Genomic DNA, 15958 nt, shown 5'->3' with positions numbered 1-15958 from the left:
GCAGGGGAAACTCGCCACGTGCTGCAGAAAAATGGCTGGGACCAAAGCGTTCCCACCAGCCGCGGTGGCTGATTGCACAGGTAAATAGTGACACTGACCCTAACTAATGCACAAAGTAAATGAATCCCTTTCAGTTAATTGGCTTAAGTGTTACTTGTAGTGAGAGTAAATATTTTACAACGGCGCAGAGGCTTTGCATTGCAGTTGTGAGCTCTTTGTGCTCTGTGCTGGAGCGGCAGCATCCCTGCTCCGAGGTGCTCGTGGTGAGGCTGCCTGTTCTGGGGAGCAGGTCTTGCTGGTGGGGTCAGAGGTGGGCTTTTCAGCCAGGAGAAGAGTCTACAAAACTAAACTGTTGGCAAAGCAATGCTTTGTCAGATGGGACTCTGTGCTGTGCCCTGCGGGGGTACCCTGATGTGTCCGGCGATGCTCTCAGCTTGCAGCATGGGGCTGCCGTGTGTTAACTGCGTCCTCCAGGCAGAGCGTGGGTCAGGTTATTGCATGTTTGCAGTTGTTTTTTGTATGTGAATAATTGCCCTTGAAGGGAACAGGATCGATGGAGTCATGCTGTCACCAGCAGCCTCCGCAGTGACGCTAACAGTTGGTGCGAGCTTCTCCGGGTTGGAAACCAGCAGGGCAGAGGACTCGCGAAGCTCAGCGCAGCTGTGCCCCAGGGGGCGAGTGAAGCTGCAGGTTAACGTTGGGTGAGGTGGCAAAGCCATGGGTTGGATTGCAAGGAGCACAGCGAGTTGTTCCCCAGGAGCAGCAGAGTTAGGAAACCACCTGAGTTTGGAGCAGTGATTTGTCTGGGATGGGTTTGATGGGAAAAACAATGCCTGGCTGAGCCGGGTGAGGATCTCTCTTCTCTCAGGTGTCTCTGGGAGAGCAGGGCTCAGGGATGAGCAGTAACATTGATCTTTGAGGACGATGAGTGTCCTACTTGGCTGTCCAGGGGCTTTCAGCTTTTTTTTGGGGGAGACTTTCAGCAGTTTTACCTGAATGACCTGAAAGCCCAACCCCTCTTAGTTGCTCTTCTTCTCCCAGCGCGCGCTCAGCACCCCCCAACCCGGCGTAGCTCAGAGCAGACCACCCACCAGTGCCAGGGGATGGCTGGAGCTCAGTTGTCACCTTTGGAGATGTCACCCTGGACAAGTCTGAATTTGTCCATCTCTGAATTCCTTTGCTTCCCTAGCATCCTGCCAAGGCTTCCCTCACTCCCAGATCTCTCTGATGCCTCGGCTCAGGACCCGCGCTGGTAAAACTGGGGAGACCCCAAACCCCAATCAGTGAAGCCAAAACCATCTTCAGCATTGCACCCGGCTTTGGTTGAAAGCTGTTAATAAATCAGACGCTGGTGGGGTGTTTAGCTTTTAATACAATGTATATTTATTGCAAACAATAATATACAAAAAAAAAAAAAAGGTAAGTTTCACAAAGAGAAGGATCTTGCAAACAAAACAAACCAAACTTACCTAAAGACAAAAATATGATTTAAATGACAGGTCTTTTAAGTTACAGAAATACTTTAAAAAGATCTGCTTTTATACAGAAATAGAAAGATGCCATATTATAAGAGTGCTTTAAGATTTTTTTTTTCTTCTACTGAATCCCTAAACAAAAAAAAAAATGTTAACAAATATATCATTTTTTTTTTTTAAATAAAAAAAAGTTTGCTGTCTTTTTTAAAAAGCAATCCTTAACTGTTCAGCCACAGCTTCACCAAAGTCCGTGTCCCCACCTCAAGCCAGTTTTGGGGGAGGAAGGCTAAAACGGTGTCGCCCCCACGGCACGGCCGGGGCGTTGGGTCTCGTCCTTGCACGAGCTCGTGTGTCCCAGAGAGCTGAGGCAGAAAACAAGGCAAATGATTCAGTGATACGCTACATTTGCAATCTTTAGTTTGTACAATTTTTTTTTTTTCCAGTTCATCCTTAAGACAAAAGAAAAAAAAAAAAAAAAAAAAAGGAAGAGCACAAGTTTGTACAAACCCAGGACACAGATTCCAAAAAGAATAATAATAATAATAATAAAAAAAAAAAGAATTAAAGAGATAAATAAAGGACTGGTTACAGTTTAGACCATAATTTAACAGGCACGGTTACCTTCCAAATAATGCTCTGACAAATGCAATCGCTTTTGAAAGGAGTTAAAATATGAGGGGGATTTAAAAAAAAACCAAAAAACCAAAGAAAATTGTGATTAAAAATCGCTCTTCTCACAAAATAAATAATTTAAAGTATCTGTGATGTCCCACAAGCAGAGAGGAGCCCCCGGACAGGTTTTGCATCAGGCCTAGGGTGGATGTGGGGGTGATGAGGGGTGGCTGAAGGGGATCAAGCTCAGCCCCCCCCCAGCCCAGGGCAGGCAGAGCTGGGGACAAGTGATTATCCCAGGGCTGCTTTAAGGCTTCTCAACAGCACTTTTTGCTGTTTTATTAAAAAAAAAAACAACCCTTTTTTGTTTTACTTTCTTAAGGCTCAAGGTTATTAAAAAATAAAGTTAAAATCTTCTCCTGGCTGCTTTTGCTATTTGTTAGAAAAATAAAGCCTCTCCCATGCTCGTCCCCATGCAATCTCAGCTGGCGTCTCCCGCTCAGCCTGATGCTGGCCACTTCACCGAGCTTTGTTCCGAGTTAAAAGCACGCTGGTTTGCTTTTTTATTTTCAGAGAAAAAGACACTTATCTATACAAAAATACCTCTGGCTGCAAGAAAACCTAGGACTGCTCCACTAAGTATCATGTTTTAGCTGTTGGAAAAATAAGAGCATTTAAAAAAAGTCTCTAAAAAATAGGTATAAATCCCCTCAAATTGGTAAGGAATCATACACAGTACATACTAAAAAATATTTAAAATAGAGAATATTCCTCACAGAGGACTCTGAGTTTTCTCTTTCCCCCACCCCAATTTTTTTCCTTTTTCTTTTTTTTTTTTTTTTTTTTAAATTTCTGCTAGGAAAAAGAAAAAAAAAAATCATTAGAAAAGTCCAGAGCGCAGACAGCTGAGCTGGTTGGTTAGAAATCTCATCTCCACGCCAGGCCCTGGAAACAGAGTTAAAAGTCCAGTCCTTGGAATGTCTGTACCGAGTTTTGCCGAGTCTCAGAGCGGTCTGGCCACGTCCTGGAGGATGCTCTAGTGCAGGAGGCTCAAGGCACTCTCTCCTCCCCGCCAGCTTTAACTTTAGTGTCCTTTTTGAATGATTATTTTGCTTTCAAACAAGGAAAAAGTCTGAGGAAGGTCTCCGCTGCTCTTGTTGCTTCTTTTGTGCCTTTTTTTTCTGTTTGTTTGATTTTTTTTCCCCTCCCCCAATTTCTTTATTCCCCCCTCCCCAACCCCTTCCCCACCCCGAATGGCTTTAGGGTCTGGTGAGCTGTGTGTAGACGGGCTGTTCCCAGTGTTGCGGGCTGTGGGTCTGGGGGATGGAGGGGACCCCAGAAGTGTCTGCAATGGGGGTGTACATGGGGCGCTGCGTGGGGTTCATGTAGGTGAAGGTGGAGTAGAGGCTGCTGCTCTGCCCGGCGGCGTGGCTGTAGTAGGAGCTGGAGTTCTGGTGGTCGGTGTAATCATACTGGGAACGGGTGATGGTGGGATAGGACGAGCTGTAGTGCTGGAGGTTGAAGGAGCTGTAGTTGATCTGCTGTGGGGAGTGCTGCTGCTGCTCGCTGTAGTGGCTGGGGCTGAGCTGCTCCGTCTTGATGTGCGTCCTCTGCTGCGCTTGACCCTGTTCGCTGCTCAGTGCCGGCAGCCCATGCTGCGCCTGGGGCTGGGGCTGCGGTGGTGGCTGCTGCGGCTGCTGCTTGGACATCCAGACGTGGCCAGCCCCGGCTTGTGAGCCCGACGTGCTGCTGATGCCGTAGCTGCCCGTGTAGGTGACCTGGCCGGGCTGCCCGTGGGTGGCCGGGACCCCTGGGTGACCGTTGGGGGGAAGATACTGATCAAACTCATTGACGTCAAAGGTCTCGATGTTGGAGATGACGTCGCTGCTGAGCTCGCCGATGTCCACATCTCGGAAATCGATGTGGGGTGGCTGCCGGCCACCTTCTTGCAGAGGGCGACCCTCTCGCTTCAGGTCCTGCTTGCCCGGCTGCGCATCCGTCTTGGGGGTGGTGGGGGGCGTGGGGGGACCCTGTGATTGCCCTGGGGAAGGAAGGAAAGAGCACAGGCATGAAGGGGGTGTCGCTCCCACAGCAGCCAGACACCCTTGCACCCAGGGCTCCCTGAGGCAGGAGGTGCTGCCGAATGCGATAACGCCGTTAATAGTTAACCTGTGGGGCGGCCGGATAACAGCGCGTTGCTTCTGAAAGCAGTTGCGTAGGGTAACACAAACATCTCCAGGTGTGAGGAACATGGACGAGAGCCCTATCAGCACTGATCTATTGCGCTGGGTAAAATAACCGAGCCCTCAGACATGAGCCACAAGAGCAGGGCTACCTTTTGGTTTACGTTTTAAAATGAGTATGGGTTCCTGATTCTCGTGGGCAGTGGGGGCAGAAGCAGCCACAGGGGCTGGCAGAGGGCAAGCACTTGTATGCGTGTGCTATGGGCAAGGCTTGTGGGCAGCTCTGCCCCTCTCCCTCTGCAGCTTTCCCCTTCTCACCACGTTTTGGGGTCTCTCTCCTTCCCTCTCCACCCCCCTTACCCATTCTCAGTTTCAGCCTGGTTTGGGATGCAGCTTTTCTTACGGAGCAGCGATTTAACCCCCACCCTGTAACACCTCATGGGACCACGAGTACCTACCCGAATGCTCGCCGGGAGAGTGCACCTCACTGATGCTGGAGGACGACTGCGGAGAGTCCGCCTGCAGCGCCTTGAAGATGGCGTTGGGGGAGATGTGGGTTTGCTCGGAGCCTTCCTCCTGCTCCGATTGCCCGTTCTTCACCGACTTTCTACGCCGCGGCTGGTACTTGTAGTCGGGATGATCCTTCTTGTGCTGCACCCGCAGCCGCTCTGCCTCCTCCACAAAGGGACGCTTCTCGCTCTCGTTCAGCAGCCTGTGGGGGACATGAGGGATGAGGGGCTGCAGCTCACAGGGGTACCACTGGCTCCCCCCACTATGGCATTAACACCAGCCCAAACCTCTCCCCTGGATCCCCAGGAATGGCAAAGCAGAGCTCCCCACAACGTTGACGCCCCTGCGTGGGACACATGCTGGTTGTCACCCCCCTTTTTTCCCCCTCCAGCCAAATAGCCAGATTGTGTCGGTAGCCGAACAAGAGGAGGGAGAGCGGTGGCAGGGTGCAGTCCTTGTCCCCCCCAGCCACCCTTGCAGGGTGCTTTAGGTGACGGCCCTGTCGCTGCCTGTCAGGGCCAGGTTTGCTCACCGCTTTCTCCTCCTGCGGCAAGAGCAGCTGCAAATTTAGGATTCCCACCCCCTTCTGCAGTCAGAGAGTACGAGGCAGCCAGGTGACTCACTTTCCTTCTGTTTTTCTCCCCTCCCTGCCTTATTTTGGAAGTCAGAGGGCACCCAGCCATGCGCCACTCATCGCACCCACCCACCGGGGTTTGGCACGGCTCCGGCACTTGCCCTGCACCCGGCTTCTGCCACCCCCTCCCCTCGCCCCATATTCCTTCTCCTCCCGGCCAAGCTGATGCAATCCAGAAAACCCATCATTTCCTCAGGACAAGAGCACAGACAGACAACCACCAGGCAGACCCCACTCGCCCCGATGGGCCAGCTTCCACCCGGGACAGTGCTCAAGGGAAAGAAACCACTTGCAAAAGCAGAAGGTGACCACAGGGAACCACTTTCCCTACTTTCCCTCTACTATTCTGGCTTCTCCTAAACCAAACAAGTTTGCCAACACATGCAAAAGTTTTCAACAAGTTTTCCAGGCTTGAAACCGTCATGGTTTAGCAGTGGAATTGGCAGTGTTAGGTTTATGGTTGGACTTGATGATCTTAAAGGTCTTTTCCAAGCTAAACAATTGTGTGAGTCTCCCTCCTCTTCCACCTCCTCTGGCTGCTGCTGATCCAGGTTAGCGCAGATGCATCCCCCCAGCATCCCCCGTTGACCTGACCCCAACTCCACACTCACCTCCAGAGCTTGCCCAGGGTTTTGCTGAGCTCGGCGTTGTGCAGATGCGGGTACTGGTCAGCCAGCTTCCTCCGGGCCGCCTGCGCCCACACCATGAACGCGTTCATGGGTCTCTTCACGTGGGGTTTGTTTTTGCTGGATCCGTTCACCCGGACTGGCATGGGCACTAAGGTCCAGTCGTAGCCCTTGAGCACTTGGCTCACCGCCTCTCGGATGCACACGGGGAACTTGTCCTCATCATTCTCCTTCTTCAGGTCCGGGTCTCCCTTGGGGAAGGTGTTTTCTTGGGGTCTGGTGTTCTCCGTGTCCGAACCGGATCCAGAGGGGCAAGGGGACCCGGCCGAGTCATCCGACATAGTGGGGCTGGGGGCGTCGGAGATACATTTGTCTTGTTCTTCTGTCATTTTCATGAAGGGGTCTAGGAGATTCATGCGAGAAAGCGGCCAAGGGGGGAACAGGGAATGAAAAAATAAAAATGATTGAAAAAAAGAATAAAAATCAAGCGGCTGTGGGGTAGGGAAGGGTTAAAAAAGTAAAACTAGGAGAGACGAAGTCTCTACCAGCGCTGGGAGAGGAAGGAGAAAGTTGAGGAAAAAACTTTGCAAAAGTTTATTATTTTAATAAGTGAAAAAAAAAAAAATTAAAGGTAGAAGGGAGGGGAAAAAAAAAAAAAAATTTTGCAAATTGTAGGAACGAAAGGACCGGAGGAGATAAAAAAAAAAACAACAAAAAAAGGCAGCAGGCTGGGGTGATGCCGTGGGTGGGCAGCGGGGCCAGCGCGCCCCGCCGGTCTCCAGCGCGGCTCTGCGGCGCGCGCCGCGGCGCGGGAATAAATACCCCGCGCGGCGATTTGGGCTCCGGAGCGCTCGGCCAATGGGAGGGTGGCCCCGGGGGGCGGGCGCGAACCCCATTGGCTGAGCCGCCACAGGGGGGCGGGGCCAGCGCCGCGCGCCGCGGGGGAACGGGGATGGTGGGGGGGGCGTGCGGGATCGGAGCGCGTCCCGTGCGCATCCTTCGCGGGTCCCTTGCGCGTCCCTTGCGCGGTGTTTTCCGCCTGGATGAGCGATGCGGCGGTGCACGGGGAAGGGGAAAAGAGGGGGAAAAAAAGAGGGGGGTACGTGTTGTAAGTTTGCGCCCCGCCCCTCCCCCCCCCTCCCGCGTTTTTTTCCCCGCCCAACGCGGGCGCGGAGGGGGGTGGATGGAGAGAGCGGCGGAGGCTCGAAGCGGAACCCGCGGAGACGAGCGCGGCGCCGTCCAGAGGGGGCGCCAAACGCCCAGGAACGGCGGGGAGGGGGCGGGGTGGGTGTCCGCGCCCCTCCGCGCCCCCCTCCGCGGCGCCGCCCCCGCTGGGGCTGTGCCTGGGGCAGAGTCGGAGCATAGGGGGGACCTAAAATACCGCCAACTTACTTTTTCCTTCGGGGCGCCCCATCCCGTCCGATCCTGTCCCGTCCCATCCGTGCAACATCCCGTCTAGTCCCTTTTTTCCCCCCTCTTTCTAACACCGCTTTCCAGCCCCGTGGCCCCGTCTCGGACCCGGGGGGATGGAGTGGGCTTGGTGGAACCTGAGCTGGAGCTCTGCAAGGGGGAAGGACCGTGCCTCCCCATCCCTACGTTCTCGTCCCACCATCCCTTCGTTCTCTTCCTCCCCATCCCTTCGTTCTCTTCCTCCCCATCCCTTCGTCTCATTCCCCCATCCCTTCGTTCTCTTCCCCGTCCCTTCATTCTCATTCCCCCATCCCTTCGTTCTCTTCCCCATCCCTTCATTCTCATCCCCCATCTCTCCATTCTTTTCCCCCATCTCTTAGTTCTCTTCCCCATCTCTTCATTCTCTCCCCCTTCCCTTCATTCTCTCCCCCCATCCTTTCGTTCTCTCCCCCATCCCTTTGTTCTCTTTCGCCCCATTCCTTTGTTGTCTCCCCCTATCCCTTCGTTCTCTACCCCATTCCTTCATTCTCATTCCCCCATCCCTTCATTCTCTCCCCTCATCTCTTCGTTCTGTCCCCCATCCCTTCATTCTCTCCCCCCATCCCTTCATCTTTTTTCACCCCATCCCTTCGTTGTCTCCCCTCATCCCCTATTTCTCTACCCCATCCCTTCATTCTCATCCCCCTCATCCTTTCATTCTCTTTCCCCATCCCTTCGTTCTCTTCCCTCCCACCTCCCCCCCCGCAGAAGAAAAAGTTTCTCCGAGTTGATCAGCTGTTACCATCAAAACTAAAGCAAACAAATAAGTACTGGGAACTTTGCAGGGTTATCTCCAGATAAATGCAAATATAGAGAGAGAGAATCATATGGGATTGGTGTTTTTATTAGTAAACAGCTTTTTTGTGCACATAAGAAGTAAATATCAGGTATACCGGCAGGATTAAAGTAATTATCTGGAGGAACAATAAGGCAGAGCTCATCTGGAGTTTAAAGCAGAAGTGCAGCCCCCTCTGTTCCCTCCCTGTGCCTTTGGCTCCACAAGTGTGGTTCAGGGGGGGCAGAGACCTTCTCCCACTTCTCCCTTGATGAAAATGCGCAGTAGATAATTTTTTCATTTCAACTCAAGCATTAAAGTTGGCGCTTTTATCGAAGCTGCTTTAATTTGCTGCTTTAATTTGCAGCCTTTGTCCTGTTGGGCGATCCTCAGGGCAGCGGCCGGCTCAGGAGCCGTACCCTGGTGTTGAGCCTTTATCCCGATTATCACCGTTCCGTTAATAAGTGAGTTTTAAAGGTATTGGAAATGGCACGTGAAAAAAAAAAAAAGTTATTTAAAAAAAAAAAAAAAGAATGAAAAAGGCAGCGGGGGAAGGAGCTCTGAATAAATGCGTTTGAAAGCGATCTCCCTGGTAGACCCTGCTGCCTTTTGCTATCTTTCCCTGAGATTTCTTTTTCTTATATGCTTGCAAACTTTTGGGAAGTAGTTTTCTTTGGGTGAGTTGAAAGGTAAGTGTCTGTCATATTTCCAGAGCCTTTGTCTGAAGGAAGAGGGGGACTGAGAGCAGAGGGCGATTGATTTTTCTCCATGAGCATTTGGGGTTTCTTATGTTTGCGCCACTGAGGACGATGTTCACAGCGTTACGTCTCTTTACTTTGTTAAATATGCAGTAGCCTGAGAGAAGATATGCTCAGTTTTGTATTGGCATTTGCGGTGGAAAAGGCAAACATGGTAAATGTTAAAAGGAGATAATTTCGAAGTATTTTCCCTTGGCAATTTCAGCTCTAGGCTTGTACCCGAGTGGAATTTAGCTCAACAAATCTCTTTTAATATATGTATTTGTTATAGAAACATCAAAGCAAACTCAGGCAGGAGATTGTTCTTATCTCAGCTGGAGCTGCTGTAGCAAAAATCTGAACAAATGTACCTGGAGGAGGAAAATACGGTGACAACAGATTGTTCCATGGCTTTGCTGCTGATTGGCAGAGAGAAACACAAAAACAATTTGGGAGGATAATTGATTTAATGAAAAGTGTAATAATTAGAACATTTTTCATTCGAGAAGTCCAACTGCTGAAAGGGACTCTGCCTTTTCACTGCAAAAGGATCTGTTTTAACAAAAGAAAGTGGTTTGACAAGTTTAAACAATAAACAGAAGAGAAATGGAAAAGAGATTTCCAGCGATGTTATTGTGTGTAATTTTATAATTTCTGAATTATTATTTTTAATTCCTGTTCTCTGGAATATTTAGACAATATGGACAAGTTGATTAATCACAGTTGTTTTGTAAGGTTAGAAGTTTCCTTTAAAGTGACAAGCTGTTGCTGCTTTTACGTCAGGATGGAAGTTTTCTTTTCTTTTTAAAGAATTAACATTGTTTTATCTTAAGTGGCGAGCTCAGATATCAGGAAAGATTTTTAGCAAGAAGCGTGCGGATTATAGCCATCGTTTGATTTTTTTTAGTGCCTTGTGCTAAATCAAATCACCGTTTTTTAGGAAACGATTTCCAACCCTCTGAGCAGAGGGGGAAGGAGAGAGGAGGTTTGGTAGTAAAGGGAATAGCACCCGCGTGGGGTGTTTGGGGTGATTTTTCTCTCAAGCTGTAAAAAATCAATACACATTACATTTGTCGGGCTTAAATAAGGTATATTTTACTGGTGTTTTGTGGGAGCTGCGGGGGAGAATCATCCAGCTCCCCTTTTTAGCCTGATTAAGTTTGCTTAAGAAGCCTGTGAGCCTCTCCTCTGCGCTGCAGGCGGTCCGAGCCCTGGCCAAGGGATGGGTGTTTGATGGGCACCGGCTTCGCCAGGGAGGCTGTGATGTCACCTCAGCCTCTCTGACCTCACGCCGGGCTCTGGCACAAATTGGTTTCCCCCGGTTGGTGAGAAACCCAAAGAGAAGCTGGTGCTGCCTCCCCATCCAGAGAAACGCTTTCCCTGCTGGCATCTGCCGTGGCGCGAAACGGGGACAAACCCGTGAGATTTGGGTTATAGTGGAATTCTCTCCAAACAAAGGCATTCGCGCATCCGATCTCTTCATTTTGATATCAAAACTGTAGCAATCATTGATCAATGGCACAATACATAAATGCTAGGAATGATTGTGCCTTTGAATTTACCTGGAACTGGCTGCTCCGGTGGTTTTGGATGGCAGCTTTCAGCAGGCAAGTCCTGGGGGTGGTGCAGCGTAGTTAATTGCAACGTAATTATCACTCTCTCCTATAAAAATCCCTCACTCCTAAACAATGACATTTTATTAAAAATACGAGTTGTGCTGCATCCCGCCAAGCACAAAATAATTCCAGCAGCCAAACAGGCTCTACACGCTCTGGGTTTCTCCTCACTAATAAACACGAGCTGCAAGCTGGGAAGGGTCAGGCATCCCCTCGGTCACCGCCGAATGTTTTCATGTACATTTTCATGTAGTTAATTTTTCTCCATCACCTTTGCTCTGCTGTGGTCTGGGAACTTTTCAGAGTTATCTCTAGATAAACGCAAATATATATATATATAGGGAATCATATGGGATTGGTGTTTTTATTAGTAAACAGCTTTTTTTTGTGCACATAAGAAGTAAATATCACGTAAACCGGCAGGATTAAAGTAATTATCTGGAGGGACAATAAGGCAGCGCTCATCTAGGGGCAGGCATCCTATATCTTTCCAATGTTACTGCATTAAGCGACGCGTATTTCTTTCCCATCTCAAAAGCGTTACTGATGCAGGAACAGAGCTCTCGCTTTGGTTCATAGGGTGATTTGGCCAAGAGCCGTGGGACCAACCACTGTCCCCAGGACACGAGGTCAATGTTGAGCCCCTTCCGAGGTTGCGCTTGATGCCGTAGTGGATTCAAACCAGAGGTGACCTCGCACCAGGGTTGATGGACACATCTGTCACGGCCTCCTGGGCAGGGTTTGCCTTGGCCGGAGCTGTGGTCGTGTCCCCTTTTGGACTATTTGTTTTTCTCAAGCACGTTCTGACACGTCCTTATCGGAAGGTTGTTGTGCAGTTAAAAACAAAAGAAAGAGCAAGTGGCAGCTGAATGGTGGTGTTCTGGGGGCAGAATCGCCATTCCTTTCATACGTTTAGTTAGGAATTCCATGACATGGTTTATTTACATCATTGTGTTAATTTTTACAAATCTATTGATTTCTCTGGTGTGTCATGATAATATATCACCCTCCAAACCTTCTACGGGTTGGAGACAACGCCGTGTTGATTTAAGCTTGGCAAATACTGACCTGGAAATAGGTAAGGAGGACGGGCAGTTTTTTTCCCCCTTTTTCCACATGTGAGGTGACGGGAAGCCTGAAGATTCCAAGATGAGTGCCTGAAGATATTTGCTTTTACGGCATTTTAGTTCACACCTAAAAACCCCCTCTTGCTGAACTTGCTATGTAGAATTAAGTGAAGGAAGTTTAGAAGTTTTGGAAGAATAATCTCAGTGCTGCAATAAAACTACTCTGATTATTTACTAGGGCTGAGCTGGGTGGCAGTGTTAATTTGACCAAGTCTGTCTGTTTTAGCTATTAAATAACTGCACACTCATTGTGGCTGGTGAAACAGCATCACTTTAAATAGCTTCAAATTTTACCACTTAAAAAAATAATCTTGGGAATAAGAAGCTGTCAGGGGCCAAATCCTGCCGAGGGTGGCCAGGATTAGACTGAGTCTCAGAGATGGACGTAAAGGCATTTTGGGCTTTTGGATCAGAGAGAGGATTTTTTTCCCCTGGAAAAAAAAAAAAGTATTGAAAATGGGAGAATTTGAGAAAAGGAGAGGGAAAGAGGAGGGATTTTTAACTTTGCTGATACGAAATGGCTGTGCTGATCAGCAGCTCCCCAATTTGCTGAGCTGCTCCCCCACAGGAAAATCCAGTGACGGGTTTATTCTCTCTCACATTTTGAAGTCCGAGTCTCTGAGTTGAGCAGTGCCGGAGGAGTTTTAACACTCCCTGGCTCCGGCGCACGCTGCGCCATAGTAAATAGTCATAACCTTGTTGTTCTTTTCAGCTCCTTCTCCCACAGTTGGAAACCCCTGTGCATAACCTTGTACTTTATAAATGCTCTTTTCTAGAGATAAAAGTGATACTTTTTTTTTTGGGGGGGGGGGGGGGGGAACATTTATTTATTTATTTGCTCACAGCGTTTGGCTGAAAACTCTGCGAACTTGGGTAAATGGAAAATTTATCAGGCTCAGTTAAAGTGGGATGGAAACATCCTCCCAAAAGTACCGAGTTTTTCTCCTAGGGGAAAAAAAAAAAAAAGAAAAAAAAAAGAAGAGAATGATTATTAATAATTATTTTCCCCCCTTCTAAGGTGCATCTTTAACTGCGTGAATACTTTTGGCCCTCTCAGAGGTGTCTGTTGCTCTGCTGCTGGCTGTGGATTTGCCGTGTTTGCCAGGCACAGCATCCCCCAGCTGTCCCTTCGGACCGGATGTCAGCCAGAGCTGGGAGCGGTTCTCCATCAGATGCTAAGATAAATCAATCTGGTTCAAATCACTCAGGGTAAGTTGATCAAAGCCAAAAGTAAAGCTCCAGTAATGAGGACAAAAGATGTAGTTTTTATTCATAACAATACTGAGTCCTCCAGAAAAGGAAAAATGCCCTGGAGTGAATGCTGGCAACAAGCAGTCAGCATCATCTCTTATCTATCTATCTATCTATCTATCTATCTATCTATCTATCTATCTGTTTTTCTATTTATCTATTTATCTATTTATCTATTTATCTATTGGAGAGTTGGAACTAGATAATCTTTAAGGTCCGTTCCAACCCAAACTATTCTATGATTCTATGATCCTATGATTCTATGATTCTATTATTCTGTTATTCTATTATTCTATGATTCTATTATTCTGTGATTTTATGATTCTATTATTCTATTTTGTTCCGTTTTTCCTTATGAATGAGCCCCCCACTGTCGGTATTGCTGCCTGCATTCCCTGGGGCTTCAACTCAGCACCGCTCTCGTCCCCGCGCTCGTGCAGGAACATGTGTAGCATCGCAAGGGTTCGCTCTCTTAGTTAAGTTACAGAGAAGTAGGATTGCTTTGGAAGGTGTAAAACCTGCTTATAAATTAAAAGGAAAATCTCTCAACCCAATTATAAGTCCTGGTGGATTCTAGTTAATATATATGGTGGATTCAGTTTATATATGTATATAACATATATATATATATATAATATTTTGATCCATATTTTCAGAGCAGCTCACTCTTATGAATGGCACTTGGGGTAGAGCAAACTAACACGCTGTGCAAATCGTACATGATGTTTCATAGTCACCTACAGATAAATAAATGGCTGTAATTTTAAACCGACCCTATTATGTTTTCCAAGCGATAGTTCAAATTACACAGCCCAGCAACAGCTTACAAGAAATCCATCAGAATTGGAAGGAGGAATAAAACTGCCATTCTCTCTACCTGTTTGTGCAGCTCCTTGCTAATGCAGGGAGAGCCCGACTGTTTATTTGGAGAAGGAAAGTTGTGGAAATATACTTGGAGGGTGTAATGTGGACAGCACGTGTTTCTGGGAGCTACCTGAAGTCTGTGTCCTAATGGCTTGCAGATGTCCCTGGGTCACCGATTTCCTATGGGCCAACGAATGCGGCAGCGCCCACCCCTCCCGCTCCTTAAAATTAAAAAAAAAAAGAAATTAAAAAAGAGGGGGAAAAAAAAAAAGGAGGATGAGGGATATGGTAGGGGACGTTCGACTTCTGGAACTTGTAAAATTGTTTGTTTGGGTTGTTTCCAGCTCCCATCCCAGTGCTGCTCCTGAGTGATTTGGAAATTCTAGCTGCCAGGTCCACGTTCGGGTGGAACGATGATTTATTTGAAAAATAGAGAAATCTGCTATGGGATCACTTTTAGTTTGCTCAGGGTGGGGAGTTTATTTACACTGGGATTATTTATGTAAAAAACCTGCAGTTTTCTCTACTGAGTAATAAACAGGGATTTGTTTTAGTTATATATATCTCGCTCTCTAAACACAGGCTCACGTATGCATGCACTCGTATATACTGAAAATCTGTATATCTGTGTCTTGCTGTTTCTCTTTTATATCAAGTGCGTCGCTCTGTGCCCGAGCGCTATATAAATATTTCATTTTACATCTAATGTAAATCTGAAGATGTGTCTAAGAAGTTGGATAAAACATTTTTTTTTTGCATTTTGTGTTGTATTTCTTTCTCGGAGCTGCTGGAAGTGAGGAAAGCGAAGGGTGTGCTTGGGGCCACCCTCTTGCCTCGCTTCTAAGTGTCTGCTTTCGGGTGAGTCCCTTCCGACACCTGATGGGGGATGCTGAAACTGCTGCCGTCTGAGTTTATGCTGCTTAAATTTGGGCACTTTTTTATTCACTTGGTCTCTCTGTTGTGGGATGCGGTTGTGTTTCTCCATCAGTTCAGAGAACGATTCAACCGGGAGGGAGCATTGAGCATTTTCCTAGTCCCAAAGATGCTGCTCGGTGTGGGATGTTGCTTTCCCCATTCCCTATGGATGCTGAGGGTGCTCTGGCTGGGAAGCAAGGGACATGGCAGTGAGGAGCTTCCAGGCTCCTTTTCCTGTGGGAAAAGCTTCACAAAGCATTTTTAAGGTGTTTGGTTTTGATGGCCATGGCTGGAGGACGCTGCTGGGGCCTCAGGGCTGGTGGGATGCTCCTAGCAGACCAGCATCCCTAGGATGTTCATGGTGGCTTCACCCATTTCCTCCTTTTTATTGCCCCGTGCTGATATTTAAGAGGATTTCTCAGGGCAGTTAACCAAAAGGTGCTGAAATTAAAGCCTGGTTTGAAATACCTACCCTGGGGCTGGACTGAGGTCCAGGTCTCTGTACAGACCTGTCCTGACCTGGAACATCCAACAGGCAGGACAGCCCGGCAGCTGCTCCAGCGCTGAGCAGCCGCGGGAGAAATACTGTTTTAATTTCTCTCTAAATCACTATTTACTCCATCAACAAACCTGCTCTTTCTTTCTTTCTTTCTTTCTTTCTTTCTTTCTTTCTTTCTTTCTTTCTTTCTTTCTTTCTTTCTTTCTTTCTTTCTTTCCTTCCTTCCTTCCTTCCTTCCTTCCTTCCTTCCTTTCTTTCTTTCTTTCTTTCTTTCTTTCTTTCTTTCTTTCCTTCCTTCCTTCCTTCCTTCCTTCCTTCCTTCCTTCCTTCCTTCCTTCCTTCCTTCCTTCCTTTCTTTCTTCCTTTCTTTCTTCCTTTCTTTCTTTCTTTCTTTCTTTCTTTCTTTCTTTCTTTCTTTCTTTCTTTCTTTCTTTCTTTCCTTCCTTCCTTCCTTCCTTTCTTTCTTTCTTTCTTTCTTTCTTTCTCTTTCTTTCTTTCTTTCTTTCTTTCTTTCTTTCTTTCTTTCTTTCTTTCTTTCTTTCTTTCTTTCTCTCTTTCTTCTTTCCAATGAAACTCTGCAGAGGCGTATAATCTATTCTATTTTCCTTCTGGGTTTTTTTTTTTGGTGTGTGCTTTATTTCTGTACCAAACAAGAAGGAATGGCTGTCGCAGGAACAGCGTGCTT

At 47.8% G+C, this 15958-nt stretch overlaps 1 protein-coding gene across 1 annotated transcript; it reads right to left on the bottom strand.

Annotated features, from left to right (window-relative positions):
• Positions 1-1441: 1441 nt before the first annotated feature.
• SOX9 (SRY-box transcription factor 9) lies at positions 1442-6790 on the bottom strand. The gene is made up of 3 exons (XM_054083552.1): positions 6026-6790; positions 4729-4982; positions 1442-4128 (listed from the first exon to the last, which is right to left on the bottom strand). The coding sequence occupies exons 1-3, from the start codon at positions 6454-6456 to the stop codon at positions 3347-3349; spliced, it is 1467 nt and encodes a 488-aa protein (XP_053939527.1). The 5' UTR covers positions 6457-6790; the 3' UTR covers positions 1442-3346.
• Positions 6791-15958: the final 9168 nt, after the last annotated feature.

Source organism: Cuculus canorus, chromosome 18, assembly GCF_017976375.1.
Source record: "Cuculus canorus isolate bCucCan1 chromosome 18, bCucCan1.pri, whole genome shotgun sequence".
Taxonomy (NCBI): Eukaryota; Metazoa; Chordata; class Aves; order Cuculiformes; family Cuculidae; genus Cuculus; species Cuculus canorus.
The sequence above is the reverse complement of the archived record's forward strand: the minus strand, read 5'-3'. Positions and strand labels throughout refer to the sequence as shown.

Coding starts and splice junctions, on each gene's coding strand:
- SOX9 (XM_054083552.1), bottom strand. CDS start 6,456: ATGAATCTCCTAGACCCCTTCATGAAAATGACAGAAGAACAAGACAAA. Junction 4,983..6,025: donor ACCCTGGGCAAGCTCTGGAG/GTGAGTGTGGAG, acceptor TGTCCCCCACAG/GCTGCTGAACGAGAGCGAGA. Junction 4,129..4,728: donor CTCTCCCGGCGAGCATTCGG/GTAGGTACTCGT, acceptor TTCCTTCCCCAG/GGCAATCACAGGGTCCCCCC.